Source organism: Anabrus simplex, chromosome 5, assembly GCF_040414725.1.
Source record: "Anabrus simplex isolate iqAnaSimp1 chromosome 5, ASM4041472v1, whole genome shotgun sequence".
Taxonomy (NCBI): domain Eukaryota; kingdom Metazoa; phylum Arthropoda; class Insecta; order Orthoptera; family Tettigoniidae; genus Anabrus; species Anabrus simplex.
Window position 1 is genome coordinate 258,540,987 of NC_090269.1, and position 23,217 is coordinate 258,564,203.

A 23,217-nucleotide genomic window follows, 5' to 3' on the forward strand; every position below is an offset into this window, starting at 1 on the left:
GGCGTCAGGAAGGGTATTCAGCCGTAAAACTAGACGTAACTACGGTATGGGCTGATTAATGAATTTAGTAATAGGATAGGATTAATAATATCACTTTCCCCCATGTGTGGGACCGGTAGAATACACTCACGGTATCTGTAGCTTGTCGTAAAAAGCCACTAAAAGAAGTACCAGAAGCTTTCATTTTTTAGCATTTTCGACCCTGACATTGCTTCCATTTACTTGTGTCAGGCTATTCGCTTTCATATTTCTTATCTGACCGGTCAACTGTTCTTTTTCTGTCCCGACGGTATTAGGTTTCCGAGGCCTGGGGAGTCTTTTATTGTCAAGCCCTTTATTGTGTTTGTATTTCTTTGGACAATACGTTCATTCTAAGCATTGTTGGAATTTTTCATATTTTGCTTTGGATGGTTGCCCAGTTATACTTCCCCTTGAGTCAATGAAAACTTGATAAACTGTATTCCTTCAGACCATTTACAAATGAAACTGACCAATTAAAGGATGTTGTATATAAAATACATGCATTAATGTAAGTAACCACCAAACACACACTTTCCTTGAAATATACTGATGATTCAAATTTTGCACAATAAATGATAATGACATTACATAGACAATAATAGTTTGTATGTGGATACGATAATAAGATTTTGAGCTTTTCTTTTCACAGAGAGCTTTGCTCTGCGTCCTCAAAAGATAATCTCCTCTGTTCACGAGTAAGACCTCTAAACATGAATGAAGGTTTGAATGACTTGAACTTAAGAATGCTTTACCGTTGTCTATACTAAGTGGTACTCTCGTTTGCCACTAGATGGCTCCCTGTGCGCAGTTTGAACCATCTCGTGATCAAGAGAATACGAATTTGGAAAACAATCAGAAAGAAACAATAATAGTGAAAGGACACCTATATAAATCATTAATGGCTGGCAACCACGTATTACTTTAGTGACAAAGAATGTCCCTGTTGAAATACGTATTTACACAGCTTCTCATATAGGGAGCGTGCACGGTACTAGTAACAGAGCGCTCTGGCGGAGTTCCGAGAATTAATACGGTGAGAGTGCGTTCCGCTGGAAGACTTGCTTAGTAGTTACGGCAAAAAATATCGTTGCATCTTGTCGTCGTCCGACTCGTTGGCTGAATGGTCAGCGTACTGGCCTTAGGTTCAGAGAGTCCCGGGTTCGATTCCCGGCCGGGTCGGGGATTTTAACCTTCAGTGGTTAATTCCAAAGGCTCAAGGGCTGGGTATTTGTGCTGTCTCCAACATCCCTGCAACTCACACACCACAATAACACGCAGTTACCTACACATGGCAGATGCCGCCCACCCTCATCGGAGGGTCTGCCTTACAAGGGCTGCACCCGGCTAGAAATAGCCTCACGAAATTATTATTATTATTATCTTGTCATCAAGATAAATATGAAGTAATACTATGGAAGTTGTAATGCTGTACATATAAAAATACATTTAAGGCTCCTTTCACACGGTCCACTTGCTTTCCACGCCACGCCACGTCACTCCACTCCACTTCTCAGACACTTGCCGTCCACTTCCGTCAACTTACCGGCAACTTCTCGTCCCCACCTCATATTTGCGTCTCGGTTTGAATCTGGTCCATGGACGCGCACATTATCCTTGGGATTTTTATTCTTCCGAAAAGAAGGTTGAGGTGAAAGAACAGTACTAAGGTTCATTGGGTCCATCCATTGAATGCATATCGCCTAGAACGAGGAACTCATCGTTCTTCTAGATGAACGTACCATTGATCTAAAAATGTTCCTTAATTACTTTCGTATGAGTGGGAATTTGTTTGAATTGTTGTCAATCCTTGAAGCAAGTTTACAGTGTCAGGACACCAACATGAGAAAATGTATTCCGCCGATATTTTGAAACAAAAACTTCAAACTTGTGACGCACACAATGTTGACCGTTTGAACGACTGATTTAGTGAGCTACCAGTATGGCCTTGCTACCTACACCTACCTTCTGTAAATAAGACTGGTAGTTCTCACAAATAAGATTTTTTTTTAATTTTCTTTACAAGTTGCTGTACGTCGCACCGACACAGATAGGTCTTATATCGACGATGGGACAGGAAAGGGCTAGGAGTGGGAAGGAAGCGGCCGTGGCCTTAATTAAGGTACAGCCCCAGCATTTGCCTGGTTTGAAAATGGGAAACCACGGAAAACCATCTTCAGGGCTGCCGACAGTTGGGTTCGAACACACTATCTCCCGAATACTGGATAATGGCGGCACATAAGCGACTGCGGCTATCGTGTTCGGTCCGAATAAGAAAATGTTATGTGATTTAATTGGAAGCAGTTCTTTTGAAATGAAGACTGCTAAAAAGCCTTGATTAATTATTTTTCAATGACCCATGTATTGTAATATCGAAAATTGTTAACATATAACACATATAGCCTATTACTGTAGATATCAACCTCTCTCTCTTTGGAGTTGTCTAGTTCGGCAGAAAGTGGAACCGCTTCATGGGAAACTTCATTCCACATTTGAAGCCTTTTATTTTATTTGAATAGTCTGTCGTTCGTTAATCCCACTGACAAGGCCGATTTTGTATTTCTATTATTAACTTTTCAGTATCTATGAATGGAACCGACATTTTGAAACGAAATCTTCGAACTTGTAGCTCATATATATGTTGACTGTCTGAAGGAGCTAATCTGATTCAGTGAGCTTCCGGTCGCCCAGTGTGGAAGACACTTCAGGCCGGTCGACAGCAGCCTGCTGTTGACGAGAGTGGACGGAGCAAGGTCTGTCTAGGGAGGTCAAGTCACGAATGCTACTTATGAAGCCGCCATATTGGGTCTTTAAGCGAGCGTAACCAAAGGCAAGTGCATTCGAATTAAGAGGATTTCGGTACCCTACATTGAAATAAAAACAAAATGCCAACTATTTTTCAAAAAGAATTTAATTGATCATCTACTGGTCATGCATGTATAACTGCATAACACTTAAATGATATGAATACATTCACAGCTATTTGAATGGAAGATCATTAACAGAGCCTGATTTTTTTTTTTTTTTTTTTTTGAGAAACAAGAATCAACCGAAAAGCTCATCCCCTACTCTTTTACTTCCTTACAACTTGGTCTTACTGTGTTTCTTATTATTATCATCTGTCAAATATGTAATCTTATTGACAGAAACATAGAAATCTGTACAGTACCTGTGTCATATTATGATTACCGGTACATGAAATACTGAACTTGAAGTACTGTATCTAAAGTATTAAAATACAGTTGTAATAAATTACCTTCAGCGTTTTCCTTATTAAGTAATTACCGATACTGCGTTTCTAAAAGGTTACCTCAGTATGTTGACAAACACTCAATGCCTCTTGAGTTGTGTGAATTAAATTATGTATGGTAACTGTTGTTATCCATTCATGTGGTATTTCTTTGAGTTCTAAGGCAAAAATATTCTGCACATATGCAACATGAGTGATATTCTTAGCTACTCTTAACTAGTTTATTGATAACCCATGCAGCTATATAGTACAAAGTGGTGGTGGTGATTATTGTTTTAAGAGGAAGTACAACTGGACAACCATCCTCTATAAACACTAGTCAGAAGAAAACAATTGGAAGGGGTCCAACACTTCGAAAAATGAAGGTATTGGCAAAAGTAAGATGAAGGCCTCCAAGTGCGTGGAAATGAAAAAACTTCCTAGGCCTCGAATGCGCTAATGCCGTCGCGGTCGGAAAAGAGCAAGTGTTGACCAGGGGAGGTCGGATGGGCTAGAATATTGAAAGCAATGTCAAGACTCAGCTAAGGGCCTAGTAGTCAAACCCAAAATAGATTTCCCCCCTGTGGGTGGGGGCAATAGAACAACACCCACGGTATCCCCTGCCTGTCGTAAGAGGCGACTGAAAGGGGCGTCAGGAGCTCCTAACTAGCGAGCGGTGGGTTGGCGACTACGGGGCTCTTACCTGAGTCCTAATATTCATGTATATGATAATAATAACAACAATAATAATAATAATAATAATAATAATAATAATAATAATAATAATGGTTAAGAAAATTAAAGCCATTGGTAGACACTATTCTATAAGAAATATAAATTTAGTCACTATTAAGTGGAGTTAACCTTGGTTAGGCTATTTTAGGGATTACATTAGGATATTATGTTAGGCTAGGCTACGGTACGTTAAATTACAGTAGTTGGTTAGTGCGAGTGAAGCGAGTGTTGTGATCTTTAAGAAGGCCTATTTGTCCAGCCATATAATGTACTCTAGTGCATTTAAGATGAATGAAATGTAGCTGTAAATAATAACTACAGTACAGTGTAAGACTGCTATTATCAATAAAATTGTTGTAATGATGGCAAGCTAGACATAAATTGTTGGTTTGAAGTGATAGGCCTATTGTTTGTTGTGACTGTAATTGGTAAATGAACAGGAACAAGCATTTCAAGTATCTGTGAAATATTTCTACGTTGCATATAGGGATAGAAAGACTCCGTCTGTAGTTTACATGAAAAGGAATGGAATGAAATGGCATATGGCTCTTAGTGCCGGGAGCGTCTGAGGACAAGTTCGGTTCGGCAGGTGCAGGTCTTTTGATTTGACTCCCGTAGGCGACCTGCGTGTCGTGATGAGGATGAAATGATGGCGAAGACGACACATACACCCAGCCCCCGTGCCAACGAAGCTGACCAATTATGGTTAAAATTCCTGAACCTGCCGGGAATCGAACCCGGGACCCCTGCGACAAAGGGCCAGCACGCTAACCATTTAGTCATGGAGCCGGACACATGAAAAGGAAATTTTCATAAACATCAATACTACTATTACACATTTCCTGTTACTTTTCTTGTTTGTTTTGAAAGACTATTCTCTTTCTTTGGGAGGTTTCCTATTATATGTCAAAGACTTGGTTGGATTAGGGACGATGAAAATTGTTGGGATGGAATTCCACTTGAGTAGTTTCCGTCCATCTGCCCTCATTGGCTCAAATTGCGATTCTTCAAAACTGTAGTAGAAGAAAATACATAATAAGACCTATAAATTTAATATAAAACATCGTTCATATAAACATACTGTTATTCAGGAATAATACGAATGTATAACTTCACTAACCTCGCACAAGACTGAATTATCTGTAGGTTGCAATTTTTCACACCTACAGTTTTGTACCCACTGAGCTCTCCTTTGTTTATCTCCCGGGAAGCGAAACACTCTCATTCCGTCAGTTGTCTTATTTTGACAATTTGGTGCGGCGCAGTATCCCATTTTCCTTCAAAATACAAGTTAATAACTCACATCATTACATCGGGCACGCCCACATAACAACGATATTTGAGACACAATATGGCCGCCACCGCAAAGGATTGTGGTAGCGTGACCAGACCTCCCTGGACAGACCTTGGGACGGAGGTTGCGCCACACGAAGTGTCTCGTGTGAACGCTACCGGCCTTTTACCACACCTCTGGTGGAGTGGAGTGAAGTGGCGTGGCAAGCAGTGGATCGTATGAATGCTAGCGGCCTTTTACCACACCTCTGGTGGAGTGGAGTGGAGTGGAGTGGAGTGGAGTGGAGTGGAGTGGAGTGGAGTGGAGTGGATCGTGTGAATGCTAGCGGCCTTTTACCACACCTCTGGTGGAGTGGAGTGGAGTGGAGTGGAGTGGAGTGGAGTGGAGTGGCGTGGCGTGGCGTGGCAAGCAGTGGATCGTGTGAAAGGGCCCTAAAACCCGATATAGTTGTCACAGGGCGATATTAATAACAATATTGTAACTACCTCATATCTATGAATCTGTGAAAACTCAAATTTCGCGAGTGAGATTTCCGGTGAAATTGACTGTGTATTTGACAAGCTATTGACAGGCAGCATCCGGTAAGCGAATAAACAGGAATTCAGTTGGAATAAGTAGATAACACGTCAAGTTCTGATAAGATAGATTATACCAGTGGGTTATGTTCTTTATTATTGGTGGCAAGAAAAGTTGCTAGCACACAAGCTACGTAAACAATGTCGCTGATATACGGAATATTTTTCAAGATTTTGAAAATTTTCACCCTCTGTATGCATCTTTCAACATGAATTTGCACACTTGCTACATTCTGATTTTGTAACACTTCATCTTCTGTAAATCTCCCATTGTGAAGAAAAGGCGGCATAAGAAGTAAAGAATGAGCTGACTGTGTTTTAAAACCTGGGAATCCTTTGTCGGCTAATATAACGTCCCCTTCACCCAAAAGATTTAGGAAGCCTGAATTACTAGCTATAAAAGTATCACTTGTTCTTCCACCATAACGAGGGGAAATAGAAACAATAGTTTCGTTTGGGGCCACAGCTAATAAAAATTTAAATGTATAACATGACTTGTATGAAGAATACATTTAACATCTCTCATCTATTCTTGCTGGCGTTTCTGATTTCATTTCAGTGCAATCTATTATAACTTGTGCGTCAGGATAAAATGTTTTAAAAGCGCGAGGCAAAGTATTTTGCACAGATAGTTTGCTAGGCCAGAAAATAAAATTAGAAGTGAGTTTCTTGACTACTCCGAGAGCAGTAAAAAATGTTCGCGCAGCAGTAGTCCGATGTACACCAAATATGACTACCAAAGAAGCAAAGGTCCAACTTCATTTTCATTAAAAAGAGTAAACAAACATAGTTATTACTTATATTTTTAGACACTTTAGAGACAAATAAAGAAAGTAAAAAACTGAATGTTACAAATGAAACACTTGTTAAATCCTTGAACTGTGCCTCACTTTTTATGCTCTGGTATCAATGAAATCCTCTGCATATGTCCAGAGAGTGTTGGGACCACAAATTTTATCCACCTTTCCCGAAATACTTGAAGGTACTGTGCTTGAGTAGCACTGTGTGCCTACATCATCCCCACTAAAAACACAAGTGAATTCGAAAGTCGTTGCTTCAATCTCAAATGCTGCTTGCACCGACTTGTGTAGTTTTTCACACACACATTTTTAACAATAAATTCACGAGTTTCCTGATTAGAAGACGTATGTATATTTGAGCATTTCATTCGTTTACTCGCTCTTAAACCGGGATATATCACATTCTCTTTTCGGTTTCTTCCTATAGCTCTCATGAAACACAGATGGTACATATGACGGATGATTTTCAATATTACTTGGCTTCCCTCCAACAAAATGTTCACTGCAAATAACGGAGCATTTGGTGGATTCCGATGGAATTCCATCTGCACTGAAAGGCAGGAAAACATGTATTATTATTATTATTATTATTATTATTATTATTATTATTATTATTATTATTATTATTATTATTATTATTCGGCGTAGTCAAGACACGTGCACATGGAAGGACATGAATGTAAACATACGAACCTGCTGCAATTCATAATTGAAATAAAATGTACTATTTCAAAGTGTACTTAAATGAACGTGTTCTTGACTTGGCATACATGGTATGTTTGAAATGTGTAATATGAAATGTAATTCCTTTTCCATGCGTGTTTCTTTGTGTGTTGTGGCAGTTCACTGCACAACAGTTTCCATTTGATTTAGGCATTTTGATACACTACTACTACTACCACAATTTCACACCCACAGTTACACAGCCTGGACTGACTGCTCAAGACAAGATCACCAAAATGTTACCGATTTCTTCCGCTAGAGGCGCTAAGAGCGGCCGTGCACGCTCCCTATAATCGCAGACCTGTAGTGTTTAGTGTTGGTAAGAGCTCTCGAACATCGGGTCGGCGGATGCAGGGTGAGTCTGGGCCCATAAGTGTCCACGGCTGGTCCGTGGTCCAACAGCTCTGCACTCTGACCGGCCAGCCGAGCACAGGGGTGATGGCCACGGCTCTACGCCTCTGAATTCTTCGGGAGACGGAGAGTGGTTGGTCCCCACCTTCGACTGTCTTGAAAATTGTTTTCCATGGTTTTCCATTCTCCTGCACTAAGGTGAATGCCTAGACAGTTCCTAGTATAGGCAACGAACGCCTACCCCTTCACTTTCTCCAAGCGTCTCGTGGCCTGAGAGACGGCGTCACCGTCTAAGAGGCTCACCTCCATCTTCAAGGAAGGAATTAATACATGCTAGTAATAGTCGAACATCTTGGAACGCGGCATCATGACCCATTGATAGAGCGTGCTCAGTTGTCTGGCTGGTTGAGACGGATATTGATACGAGTACCAACGGAACTGGCATGTTTGGCTAATATATACCTTGTCGCAAGTACAGAGAATTTTGTCCACCCCAAGGTGTATTTTGTATGGCTTATTACTAAGAGCGGTGCAGCATTTGTAAGGTAGGCCCTTCAACGATGAAGGGCACCATCTGTTACAAGTACAATGTGCCTTAAAGAAAAATAAGGAAACAAGATCATGCATGGAGAAACTTTATTTTACAGGCAGATAAAAGAATACACAGTAGTGTACATTGCTATTCAACATACTCACTATTCTTATCCAAACACTTGTTCCTCTACATCAAGACATCGATGTTGGCAAGACAGAAATTTGCTTTCACTCTCTGAAGCCACGTCATGACGTTCATCCTCGTGCTTCATCAACGATCCGAAGAGATGGAAATCACTGGAGGCCTGGTCGGTTCTAGGCGAGATAAAGAAAATAGATGTATGTGTCTTTTGTGGGGGGGGGGGGTGCTGTGAGGCTCCGCCCCGCCTCACAGCCCGTGGTGACCTACCTGTTTGGACAAATGACCGACAAGCGAGTACTAACGCAGGAACATAGCCTAGTACAAGAGTACAGAATAACTTGAGGTGCAAAGGCTAGTCTTCTGCCAGCTACTTCCACCCCTCCGTAAAGGAGAAGTTATGAGAAACCTCCCTAAACCCACCAGGCAATCCCATATCTCCTTTCGGCACTGGTTACCCTGTCGCGGTCGTACCAAGACATCCCCGGCGCTAGACCACTGCCGCTCAAGAGCCACTGTCACCCCCGGTCCATGGCCGCCTGCAAGGCTTCCAAGGTAGAAAATGGAGAAGATAATGAAATAAAAAAGAAATTTTGACGCGCGGTCGAGAGAGAATAATAAATAAAAAGTAGTCTTGCAAACGACCATGTGGATGGCCAGTAATGCGAAAGCTCTTCCCAAAGGAGCTACTTCGCATACCCCCTTCAAATTAGGATATTATTGCAGCCGTCACTTATAACATTGAGGACGGACCGCATAGAGAATCTGGTGCCGCCCCATTGTTGTCACAGCGGTGGTGGTGAATATTGTTTTAAGAGGACGTACAACTGGCAATCCTCCTCCGATAACACTAATCAGAGGTGAGTGGGAATAGAAGGGATCCGACAATTAGAAAAATGAAGGTATCGGCCAAAGAAAATGAAAGACTCCCTAGACCTCGTGACCTAATAACGTCGGGGTCTGAAATGAGCAAGAGTTGATCATCTGACGTCGGGTAGGACAGATGAAAGTGAGGAGCCTAGAACAAGCAATGCCAGGGCTCAACTAAACACCCCATGGTCACAACCCATGCTCCCAAGTTAAGAGTCCCTGGAGCCCTATTTAGTCACCTCTTACGGTAGGCAGGAGATTTCGTGAGTGTTATTCTACTGCCCCCACCCACAAGGCAAGTTAAAGTATATTAACGCTCGCACAAACTTTACATCTGGTAGAATAGAAATAACTGACATGGCGAGTATCACATCTGGACTAGCATTCATCTCTGGTCTTCTGGAGGTAATTCCCCGTAATATTAACATTGTTACTGCTGAGTGTTTCACTAGAAACTAACGAATAGTACAGGGCAAGGTACAGTATATTGCGGAAATCATATTAAGGAGGTTGTCACGAAAGTTTACGGATCTCTTCAAATGGTTATGAGTTATGAGAGTATTTGGGGGGTGTAGTAAGGATGTAAGGATAGGGCGTGTAAGTCTCCGGTAAGATCCCAGTGTATGGGATCCTCACCAGGACTATTTGTACGAGAACTTGAAATGATTCAATGGAAAGCAGCTCGATTTGTTTTGGGTGTTTCCCGACAAAGGTGTAGTGTGACGAAAATGTTACAAACTTTGGGCTGGAAAGATTTGGAAGTAAGGGGACGAGATGCTCGACTATGTGGTATGTTTCGAGCTGTCAGTAGAGAGATGGCGTGGAATGATATAAGTAAACGAATAAGCTTGAATGAAGTGTTAAAAGTAGGAAAGAAGTATGAAGATAAAGTTGAAATTCAAGAGAAAAATTGGGGCAAATATTCGTTTATAGGAAGAGGAGTTAGGGATTGGAATAACTTACCAAGGGAGATGTTCAATAAATTTCCAGATTCTTTGCAGTTATTGAAGGAAAGACTAGGAGATGTGCCACCTGGACGACTACCCTAAATGCAGATCGCTATTGATTGATTGATTGATTGATTGATTGATTGATTGATTGATTGATTGATTGATTGATTAGTGGCGTATGCTGGGATCAAGACGTGGACTAGCAGTAGACTTAGATTACCCCTTTTCGATGGTTGGTTTAGTGAACGTCAAGCCTTCAGCGTTTTGAGCTGCAGCCAACGGAGAAGCCTGCTGTGTCGTGAAATCTGCTTCACAAGCTATTGCCCTGGCCTCTGCTACTGGCAATGCTCAACACCTGATCGGTGGAGATGGTAGCCAAAGGTTTAGCAAATTAAAGTCCGGTTTTGTGGCTAAATGAATACAATGCTTGCCTTCGGTCCGATGGCCCGGGATCAATTTTCAGAATCAACCTCCTCATACTGTTAATTCCCTTGGCTTGGGTATTGGGTGTTTATGACGTCTTCGCCATTCATTTTATCCTCATTAGGACACCACCAACCCTACACAGATACCATGCATTATCATCATCATCATTATTATTATTATTATTATTATTATTATTATTATTATTATTATTATTATTATTATTATTATTATTATTATGATTATTATTATTAAATACAAATGCTCAATTTTACAGCGGTCGTACCCATTGTTCACTGCTTTATTAGCTTCCTCCGGAGATCAGTGGTGGTGTCTGACCCACGATCACGGGTTCGATTCCAACCAACAAAAGAGAACCTGAAAGATTGCATTTCATTTTAGCAGTTGTACCTGTAAAAATTAAAACGATATCGCTCCTATAACAGCAGTCCTGCAGTGTCTTCCTACAAGGATGTAGAAGGAAACAGGAGTGAAATATCAGTACTCTGTAATCTATATGATTAAGTCAGAAGTACGAGATGAAGAAAAATATACGATGAGTAACACATGGTTGATAGCAGTGGCGATCTGACGGACCGAAGCCTAGCACACCTATCCCCCCGGTCCCAGCTCCTATCCGATATACAGCAGCAAGCCGCTTGGGTGAGCAGAGGGGAGAGGGGCGAGAGTCTGGGCTGCGATATCAGTCTCCGATGCTTAGCTCTCAGAAATACGTGCGACGTTTTTTCTCACTGCTTTCAAGTTTTGAAAATGGAACAATGTGTCAGATGCATACATTATAACGTGCTTTAGACTTCCATCATTCTCAACTGAGGTTTGGGCTTCACCGATAGCCTTGGTAGCCCTCAGTATACGCCACTGGATGTAAGGTAGGCATTGGGGAAATTTTGACAATTATGGCAGGCCACATTCCCTGCTGCCATCACAATCGCGTTCGAGAGTTTCTACTATAACGGCAGGCTCACTTCGCAACCGCCATTCACAGTTGAGATGGAGTTTTCATTATAAAGACAGGCTCCTTTCCTAATGCCAGTCAGAATCGAGTTGGAGATATTTGATTATAATCGAGAAATGCAGCGCTATCTAACGTATCAACAATCGAAACACGACAATAAATCATAGGAGCATAGCTGTAGATATCTCCAAATTGACCTGCAATTGTGCTATCAGTTGTGTAATACGACTTATCGTTTAGGAAAAAACTATCCCGAAACGAAGGTCTGCACCGGCATTAAAATACATCCATATTTCGACATCTTCCTGGGCTAAAATTTATACACTTGAACAGCGCGGAATTTTTCCTCAAAGAACAGAGTGTCCAGGTTTTGAGATTACCAATTGCATATATACGGGTAAATTAAGGAAGAAAGCGATACACTTAAGAAAGTTGAAATTAATAGGAAATGGGATTATAAATGAGGACAGTCGGATTGGACAAATACGTAAATACCAAGTGTATGTATTGGAAAATAAAATACCCCTCAATAAATTGTGATGGTATGAGTTACGGATATAAGAAGGCGGCATCAGAGGAGAAATTCACGCGCATGGATTCTTAGATAAACAGATAAGAGGATGACTTAAGCCTAAAGAGGGAAGGCAGAAGCAAGAAATTAAAGCGGAAAACAGAAGTAGAATAGAAATACAGTAAAAATAATAGCAAATACCAGATAACACCTTACGGTGTGAAATAATGGGCTACACTCCGCCGTACTGTTCAAATATTAACAACACCCCTTAGTGCTATCCGAGGACAATTGTATCCTCCAACGGCATTCCGCCAATATCCCGCAAAATGGCAGATTAACATCTCTCTTGCTTTCTACCCAAGGAACAACCACGATTTTAAAGGAATGATGAGGAACATGGCAATATGTCACTTCCCTGCTGGCAAGCAGTCAGGGACGTTGCCATGGTAGCCTGTAGGTTCGTTGTCGCTCCGTCATTTGAAGAGTAAACGAAATTATGAACATAACAACCATTGTTTATAATGAAGGGTTGTTTCACACTTAGTCCACGGATTGCACAGAAATTCAATAGTGTAAGAGAAAATGGAAGAAAACTGTTCTAGTTTTCCTGTAAACCCCCCGTCTATTCAGACATTTTAAAGTCATATGCGCATCGAAACCTTCCTCGGGATGAGTATACTCTAAGTATGAAGTTTGGTTGAGATCTATCCAGCCATTTCGCCATGATGGTGGAACAAACAGACAGACACCAAAAATAAAAATCACTGGTACGGTCTTGAGTTGACCTAAAACGGATAAATATCTGAAAAATGTGCAAAACAAACAAAATTACAGACAGTGGACCGCCTACAGCTTCATTTATAGTCTATAGATTGAAGATTAACTATAGAGGACCCATAATTAGTTCAGATAACGTGTTTTGATAAAAATTATTCCATGTACTGCTCGGGTACTTTTTGAACGTTTACTTTCAGGATTTCTATTAATTGATAATTGTCTGTGAAGTGATTTTTTTAAGCTTTCTTTATAGTGACGTTTGATATTTTACGAGTTTCTTTTGCTTTTACTTCACACCGACACATACAGGTCCTATGGCGAAGATGAGATTAAGGTGCAGCATGATGTGAAAATAGGAAATTGCCAAAAACCACCTTCAGAGCTGCCGACAGTGGGGGTTCGAACCCACTATTCCCTGAATGCAAGCTGACCCAAACCACGTAGCCACTCGCTTTGTTTTTGTGTATTTAATGTAAACTTTTAGTTTTAGTTTATTTTGTTTAGTCTGGAACTTTGTCCTTGACAGCCCTGATTGCTGGGAAGTAATTGATACTTTCAAATGATAAAAATAAGTGATAACTGTATAGATATGATGTGCACGATTCCAACTGTCATTCTGACTGTCACCAATCAGCCTACCGAACTCGAAAACTGCGAATTCAATACAATTCTCGGTCATTTTGGACATTTTCTTTCTTACGCCTTCTGATCCATATGCCGATGGAGCTGATTTTGGACTTAAACGGCATCCAGAGTGTCTCAATTCATCTCAGTGACCCTGAAAAGTATGGATTCGACACTAATAATGGTCGTTATCGACAATCTTTATATGTCACTCCCTCCCAACCCCAACTGTAGAGGGGATAGGAGTGTTTTTACCCCACAGTATTTTGCTTCAGATAGTAAGACATATGTGTACGAAGTTTTGCTGAAATTACGGTTTTGCAAATAGTCGCCGTCATTTGTAATCGTTTAGCTTTGCCGATATCTTCACGTGAATATATTTCTCCTTAACAGCAGGCAACCAGCTACAGAATGAATTGCGGTTAGAGTAAGCCTTCGCCTGCATTTATTGGAGTGATAATTTAATGATTTAACTTTATGATTACGGAAATTTTACAGAACGTAGAGACCTATCAATGCCTGATGATTGACCGGCAGGTAATTCTGGAGAGAATAAAACAAAAATGAAGCAAATCGGTCCAGTAGAACGGAAGGACCGACTGGACAAATCTGCTATTAGTAAACTTTTTAAACATACAAATTCATAAAAACCATTTACTGAATATATTCGTACAAATAATCAAAAATCTTCAAAATAGCACACTCTTGCGTCGATACACTTCTCGAGGCGGTGTTTCCATGCCTGGAAGGCATCCTGGAAGGCCTTTTCCGGAATGTCCTTTAGAGCCGATGTAACATGCGCCTGGATTCTTTCAATCACGTCCCAGTGTTTTCCTTTCATGACTCCTTTTAACCGAGGAAACAAAAAAAAGTCAGTGGGAGCCAGGTCAGGACTGTAGGGAGGCTGGGGAACCAATGAGGTGTTGGTCCTGGTCAGGAAGTTGTTGACAATGGAGGCGCTGTGACTCGGCGCGTTGTCGTGATGAACTTTCCACGTGTCCTTGATGTCGCTTCGGCAGCGCGAGACCTCCTTTTCAGTCACAATGCGGGAAACGGTTATTTTTGCCATGTTTAGAGTTTGTGCTATCAATTGAAGGCTCAGCCGTCTGTCAGAGTTCAAACAATCGCACACACGCGTCACATTTTCGTCGACTCGTGAGTTTGATGGCCGTCTACTGCGAGGTTCGTCGGTGATCTCCTCTCGGCCCTCCATGAACGACTTGTGCCATCGGAAATCTTGTGATTTGGACAAGCAATCAGTTCCAAACGCCGGCTGAAGTAATGGAAACGTTTCGGCGGTGGACTTTCCAAGTTTAACACAAAATTTGATAGCGTACCGTTGCTCTACAGAACGATCCATTGTGCCGTGTTACATGAACTCAAAACGGGCTTGACGGAAACGCACATCCTGACTCTCCGGCAGCTCGCTGCCGAATGAGACAAAGAGCGTTTGAAGCTAAGACCCCCCTCCACCTAGCCCAGCAGGTTAGAACATGCTGCGGTGTACAGTTGCGTCAGAAAAAAATTGGTCGTATCACTTATGGAGCGCACGTTGTATAAATAATAATAATAATAATAATAATAATAATAATAATAATAATAATAATAATAATAATATCAAAAAATAGAAAATATATCAGATGTAATGAGGAAAAGGAGACTTATGTTTTTTGGACATTTATATCGAATGCAAGATAGTAGATTAACCAGTAAGATTTTCAGATATTTGTGGAGTAAGAAATCAACGACAAGCTGGGTCAACGAAGTAAGAAAGGATTTAGAAAAAAACAATATAACAACAGAAGAAATAAATAATAGAGAAGGCTTTCGGTTAAAAGTATTGAAAATAGAAGGATTCCAAGGTAGGAAAGTAAAAACGACTGGTTCAAAGTGGTCTGAAGACAGAAAGAAGAAACATAGTGAACAGATGAAAGCGTACTGGAAGAAAAGGAAAGAACAAAGAAGAAGGAATTGGAATTGGCACGTGGTCCTCTGGTGGCCCATTCGAAAGAATAATAATAATAATAATAATAATAATAATAATAATAATAATAATAATAATAATAATAATAATGGGGAATGATAATCGAGTGATATAGTAACCGATTTATCACTAGGGCAGCCATAGTTTGAATCCTAGACAATTCATGTGAGATTTTGGAAATTAAAACTTACATCCTCGTAGTTCTCATTCCACGTGCAACTAGAGATCCCATGTCTATAATAACGATTCTAACAGTGACATAAACACGTCTTACAAGGGAACATCGGCAATGGGTTAGTCGCCGATCGCGATGAAACTTGGAAAATACATTGAGTTACACGTAAAAACGATGTCGGCATCAATTTTGGGTGCCAACATTCATTAGGGCGTTAACTACGGGGCCTAAAATTTGCGACATTTCAAATTCCGCGCGATCAGCGATGAATACCTGCTGGCCAATGCTAAGCTGGCACACTGCGTACTTGGAGACACGCCTCTGCACCTCCTCCCCTCAACGCTCCAATTGGTTTGCCACCGCACGTTTCCCTTCTCCCCGCGCTTGCCGGCTGCGATCTCGAACCAATTGGAGCGTGGAGGGGAGGAGGTGCAGAGGCGTGTCTCCAAGTACGCAGTGTGCCAGCTTAGCATTGACCAGCAGGTATTCATCGCTGATCGCGCGTAATTTGAAATGTCGCAACTTTTAGGCCCCGTAGTTAACGCTCTAATGAATGTTGGCACCCAAATTGATGCTGACATCATTTTTACGTGTACCTCAATGTGTTTTCCAAGTTTCATCGCGATCGGCGACTAACCCATTGCCGATGTTTCCTTGTTAGTGTAATAATAATATTAATACACTGGCGGAAAATAATAAGCAAACACCAAGAAGGGGTTGTGCTAGGTTAACGAACGTTGGTAGGCGTTTTTATTCATCTGAAAGATGACTCTGATTCAAATTTTCCGCAAATCGCATTAGCGTCGCGCTAGTAGCGGCCCCATGACGTTGCACATCCAGTTTCTTGTAAATACAGGCTGTACTGTGCGAGAGCATTAGTTACCTGTGAGATTGGACTCTGAGTGGGTGAAGAATGCCTTTACGACGACGAAGAGACCAGTATCAACAGCTCACTGCGGTTGAACGAGTCCGTATAATAGGGCTACGTGAAGGTGGATTTTCCTTCCGCTCTATTGCAGAACGACTTGGCAGGAATGTCTCCACTGTGCATGCGTGCTGGCAACAATGGTTACGAGAAGGTATGCTCGCAAGAAGACCGGACTCCGGATGTCCCCGTCGCACCATCGAGAGGGAGGACCGCCGTATTCGGCGTTTGACTGTGGCGCAGTGACTGCGTCTGCAGCAGCAATTCGGGCGGCGGTTGGAACCGCAGTGACGCAACGAACTGTTCGAAATCGGTTACTTGAAGGATAGCTCCGGGCCTGAAGCCCTGCGGTGTTCATTCCATTTATCTCAAACCACCGCCGTCTCTGACTTCAGTGATGTCAAGCGAGAGCTCATTGGAGGACTGGATAGGAGTGGAGGTCCGTTCGTTGTATTTTCCGATGAAAGCTGGCTCTGCCTTAGTGCCAGTGATGGTCGTGTGTTGGATAGAAGGAGGTCAGGTGAGCACCTGCATTCCACCTGTCTGTGGCGTCGATACACTGGACCTACACCGGGAGTTCTGGTCTGAGGAGCAATTTCCTATGACAGCAGGAACACTCTCTTGGTTATCGCACCCACAGATGTGTACTTCCGTCTGGTGATTCGACCCGTTGTGCTGCCATTCTTGAACAGTATTCCCGGAGATGTTTTCCAACAGGATAATGCAGGCTCAGAAGCCAATACGGCGGTTTTCCCTCTCCGTCGTGGCCTGTCAGGGCCGGAAGACAATTTTCTTGAGATAGTGTCTTCCCGTGACGATTGTTGCCAACGCAGATGCACTATGGATACACCCTTGTCAAGTTTTCCTGCAATATCACTGAAAGATCATCCCCCTTCTGTCCGCCCTATTACACGGCCTCGTTCCAACTCAGTAAGCTGGTGACACTGCCTTCTTCATCTCCATAAGGGCATATCGGACTCACAACGTCAACACCGGACGATGACTAAAGCTCGAGAGAGAGCCATCTCGGTGGTGCAGGCCTATCAGCCTCGTTTTGGGCTTTGAGCGCTATTTCCGAAGTTTCTTCTTTCCTGGGCTTGACTGTTTGTATTGTGCCCGGTGTTGCTCTTCATTCTCGACTGGTCAGGATGTGAAGTGTACAGCGCGTATTTAAAGCAAAATTGCTTTCCAAGGACATAGCGGTGCTACTAGCACCACACTTCGTCGACTAGCGCGCAACTTTAAATGGCCGTCATTTTTGAGATGTTCAAACACACCTCCCGAATTGCGTTTATCTTGCACAACTCCTTGGTGTTGGAATTTCATCTTTCTCCATATCACCTCTCCGTACGTCATCAACATAGTCGAGATGCTACAACAAAGAGATAACTTTGGATGATTTGCAAATTTTCTCTTCATAATATTAGTATGGATATACTGCTGTCTGGTTGGGGGCGTGATCAGCTCAGTATACCCAATGACTCAGTACACTCGTCCATAATTTATAATTACAATAATTATTTCTCTCCCTACTGTCTGTGAAAACCCTTGGGAGAGGTCAAATATTAACTTCCAATATTTGTAGCCCAGGCACTAAGTCGAACACCGAGCGAGTGGACCTTGCGGTTAGGGACACGCAGCTGCTGCTGACTTTCCATCCGTCAGGCTGAGGCTGAAATCTCGGTCGATCCTGTGTTGAGGTGCTCGTCTCAATAATCTCGTGGTGCCAGGAAGGCCTTGAAGCAGTCCATAACCAGAATGAGCCTAGGTTGCACCAGCCACTGGGATAAGCTAGTGAAAGTTTATATACTGCAGCCTCTCAACACGGGTATACCTAAAGACTCAGTACACTCGCCCATAATTTATAATAACAATAATCATTTCTCTCCCTACTGTCTATGAAAATCCTTTGTAGAGGTCAAGGATAAACTTCCATTATTTGTAACCCAGGCACTAAGTCGAACACCGAGCGAGTGGGCCCTGCGGTTAGGGGCACGCAGCTGTGAGTTTCGAAATTTGGGAGATAGTGGGTTCGAACCCCATTGCCGGCACCCCTGAAGATGGTTTTCCGTGGTTTCCCATTTTCACACCAGCCAAATACTGGGTCTGTACATTAACCAAGGCCACGGCCACTTCTTTTCCACTTCTAGATCTTTCCTATCCCATCGTCGCCATAAGACCTATCTGTCTCAGTGCGACGTAAAACAAACTGTAATAGAAGGGAACTAAGTGGAACAGAGTATTTAGCTCTATGCGACCTGTCTTTCTCCTCAGGAGGAAACCTGGCACTCATTTTTCGTTTTGACTGATTAATTAACAAACCATGTACTTCTCCATAAGTGGAAATAGGTTTCTAAATTTTTCGACTTTCTGACGAGGAATCGAACCATCCAGCATTTGCGTATTGAGGCGAGTTTAGTCGCTACAGTGTGCCCGCTCACCATATCTGCAGCCCCAGTGGTGATAATATTCAAATCCACACTAACTAGAAACTTTATATCAACAATACCTATCACTGGATACGTATTCTAAGTCGAAACTTGGAGGCGTTGACCCCGACACAGCCCCGTTCGAGATTTTCTATTTTTTGATCTGCAAAAGAGAATGAGTTTTTAATTAAAACAATCATTCTGATAATAATAGACTACATTATTTTAGGGCACTTTGCAGTATTGTTGACATTTTGTTGATATCTTCCAGGAAGAAGTGATGGCGGTACAGTTCTTCATCAGGTCAAGTTATCCGTGCTCGATCATATGAAATGTCGTGCTGCACTTCGCAAGACCAAACTCGGCAAGTACTTCCGACTGGATAAGAGCTTCCTGTGTGCAGCCGGGAAGGACAACTCTGCTTGCGAGGTAAGTCACAGTGTCACAGCCCTCTTGCTGTAACGGTAGTTGAAAAGTCCGAGAGAAAAAAAATCGTCTAACCTTCAAGAAATGAACGAATGATGTTTCAGTGTCATCTGGTAGCATTTTTAGAGTAATATGAATTAAATTTAATATAAAAAGGTAAAATCAAGCCAATTCATTAATTTTCAATGGTTTGAAATGTTTGCATTCAATGGATAAATCGTCTAAACCTCAGCACTCAATATCTTAAGGTGGAGATGCGAATGCTTCTTCTTCTTCTTCTTCTCCTTCTTCTTCTTCTTCTTCTTCTTCTTAATCTGCTTAACCTCCAGGGTCGGTTTTTCCTCGGACCCAGCGAGGGATCCCACCTCTACCACCTCAAGGGCAGTGTCCTGGAGCTTCAGACTTTTAGGTCGTGGGATACAATTGGGGAGAATGACCAGTACTTCGCCCAAGCGACCTCACCTGCTATGCTGAACAGCGGCCTTGTGGAGGGATGGGAGGATTGGATGGGACAGGCAAGGAAGAGAGAAGGAAACGGCCGTGGCCTTAATTTAGGTACCATCCCGGCGTTTGCCTGGAGGAGAAGTAGGAAACCACGGAAAATCACTTCCAGGATGGCTGAGCTGGGAATCGAACCCACCTCTACTCAGTTGACCTCCCGAGGCTGAGTGGACCCCGTTCCAGCCCTCGTACCACGTTTCAAATTTCGTGGCAGAGAGCAAATGAATAAAGTAGAAGTACTTTTGTACTAGTCCTATACCCTGTATAAGGAAAATAAAATTAAATATGAACTTAGGAAGACTTTGATAATACGGAACGTCATAGTATTCACTATTTTTATAGGACCATCAAATTAATAAAATTGTCGTTAGTATAATATTAATTTTCATTGTGTACTCCGGAAAGTGTGTATATTTATCGATATTCACGATCTCACTATTGTAAACTTCGCAGATAGCCCCTTTCTCTTCACAGTATCTTGTAGTTGTTGTTTTTTTTTTGCTATGGGCTTTACGTCGCACCGACACAGAAAGGTCTTATGGCGACGATGGGATAGGAAAGGCCTAGGAGTTGGAAGGAAGCGGCCGTGGCCTTACTTAAGGTACAGCCCCAGCATTTGCCTGGTGTGAAAATGGGAAACCACGGAAAACCATTTTCAGGGCTGCCGATAGTGGGATTCGAACCTACTATCCCGGATGCAAGCTCACAGCCGCGCGCCTCTACGCGCACGGCCAACTCGCCCGGTTCTTGTAGTTGTGACAAAATTAATCAACCTTTCTGTTTTTGAATTGGTACAACCATTAACGTCTTCTATATTATATTTAACGGAATAATTCATCTCCATTAATGTAACCATGAAAACTGAAGAAGCTATGGAGTTCAAATTATTAAAATGGCTGCCTCAAAAATGACCTTGGGTTACGTGATTTTTCCTTTGGACTGCTCAGTTGTGTTGGACACAGAATTAGACTGATTAAAACTTCTTTGTTTCAAAAATAGTATATACTTATGTACTGAAATGAAATGGCGTATGACTTTTAACGCCGGGAGTGTCCGAGAACATGTTCGGCTCGCCAGGTGCAGGTCTTTTTATTTGAAGCCAGTAGGCGACCTGCGCGTCGTGTTGCCGATGAAGTGATGATGATGACGTCACATACACCCAATCCCCGTGTCAGCGAAATTAACCAGTGGGGGTTAAAAATTCCCGAGCCTTCCGGAAATCGAAGCCGGGTCCCATGTGACAAAAGGCCAGCAAGCTAACAATTTAGCCACGGTGCCGGACACTTATGTACTATAGAGACTAGAGAGATACTAATGAGCAATCAATATTCAATAACATTTTTGACGACAGATAAAATATTTCGTACAATATATCATTTCATTAAGCTTTAAAACTACGTCCTTGGATCAATGGTAGAGTGTTAACCTCCAAATCCAAAGATGGCTTGTTCAAACCTAATTAAGGTAGTGCGATTTCTGAAGGGCGAAGAAAAGTCCATTCGACACCCCATGCCGTACGCTACGACGTTGTAAAAATATCTCTGGTTACACATTTGATGTTTGCCAGACAAAATGTATTAAAACTCGGCCACAGATCACCAAACAGAGTCCCGTTGCTCTATCACCTGGCGGAGTAAAATGGAACGTTGAAGTTGTTACGTAGGCACCGCAAAAATAAAAAATTTTCAACACGTTAGCTGAGGGCATATATCTTCTTCTTCTTCTTTTTCTTCTTCTTCTTCTTCTTCTTCTTATTATTATTATTATTATTATTATTATTATTATTATTATTATTATTATTATTATTATTATTATTATTATTATTATTATTTCGTTTTTGGGGTAGAACCCTGATCTATTTTATTCAATCGAACTCTTTAATCTACTTTTCTTTCTCAGTACTCTGACAAGTCTATCACTTCTAAACACATATGCATAGGCCTACATGCCATCAAGTGGCCGTTCCATTGTTCATGTTCTCACTTTGGTGAAGCGTTCACTGGTATTAACGCATTCCTGTCCAGCTCCATAGCTAAATGGTTAGCGTGCTGGCCTTTGGTCACAGGAGTTTCGGGTTCCATTACCGCCAGGGTTGGAAATTTGAACCATAATTGGTTAATTCCCCTGGCATGGGCATTGGGTGTGTGTATCATCATCATCATCATTTCATCCTCATCACGACGCCCGGGTCGCCTACGGGAGTCAAATCAAAAGACATGCACCTGGCGAGCCGATCTCTTTGAACACATCCCGACACTAAAAGCCATACGCCATTTTTAACGCAGTCCTGGAACCTATCAGATTATGTGTTGATGTTGTGTATATCATGCATCTTTTCTGTGTTCAGATTTCACTTTTATGTACTTAGACCGAGGTTCTTCCAATGTTACAAAATATCTTCTTGACATTCATCAGTTTTGAAGCTGACTGCAGATCGTACTATGTTCCTAGGCGGATGGAGGCAGTCCACTCATGTGCCAATCGAGTCGGGACCCTCGGCGCTATTTTCAAGTTGGTGTGTTGGCTGGAGGACTAGGATGTGGAGCGAAGGGAACTCCAACCCTCTTCGCCAACATGTCACTCTTTAGCAACTGGGTCTTCAGCGAAATGGAGAAGAGGAATCTTGACAATGAGGCTGAACATCCGTGAATAACATGTGATTGAGATTATGTAAACCAAATTAATGAAATATACTAAAGAATTCTGACTCGTTGTTACAGGTCGCTTCATATGTTTATGAAGGTATTTGGGGGATGCAACGATGTAAAGGAGAGGGCATGTAAATCAATGGTAAGACCCCAATTTTAGTAAGCTACTGTTCCAGGTATGGGACCCTCACCATGATAAAAAAAAAATCGAGAACTGGAAATGTTCCAGAGCGAAACAGCAAGATTTGTTGTAGGCGATTTATGACAAAGTGATATTCTCCTTGCAACGAAAATTTTGCAAACACTGGGTGGAAGGAATTGGGTGTAAACAAACGAGCCGCTCGACTATGCGGCATATACCGAACTGTCGGTGGAGAGATGGCGTGGGGTGACATTAGTAGACAAATAAGCTTAAGTGGAGATTTGAAAAGTAGAAATTATCATAATACTGTACTAGCAAATGTACCCGTGCTTCGCTACGGTATTCTACATTGTATTCGAATATCGAAGTAAATACTGTACATGCAGTAAATAAAATTGTTTTAAAATTGCATGTCTCTTAGCGTTTTGCCGAGAAACAGCAAGGGGATGTCCCCA

At 42.0% G+C, this 23,217-nt stretch overlaps 1 protein-coding gene across 1 annotated transcript in view; it reads left to right on the plus strand.

The window, feature by feature from the left end:
• Window positions 1–22,679, plus strand: part of LOC136874818 (phenoloxidase-activating factor 2) — a 63,496-nt gene extending 40,817 nt beyond the window's left edge. Inside the window, exons 4-5 of the mRNA XM_067148496.2 lie at window positions 19,317–19,474; window positions 22,424–22,679. Of these exons, the coding sequence (XP_067004597.2) occupies window positions 19,317–19,474; window positions 22,424–22,621 (356 nt within the window). The 3' untranslated portion in view covers window positions 22,622–22,679. The remainder of the gene's footprint in view (window positions 1–19,316; window positions 19,475–22,423) is intronic.
• The last annotated feature ends 538 nt before the right edge of the window (window positions 22,680–23,217 follow it).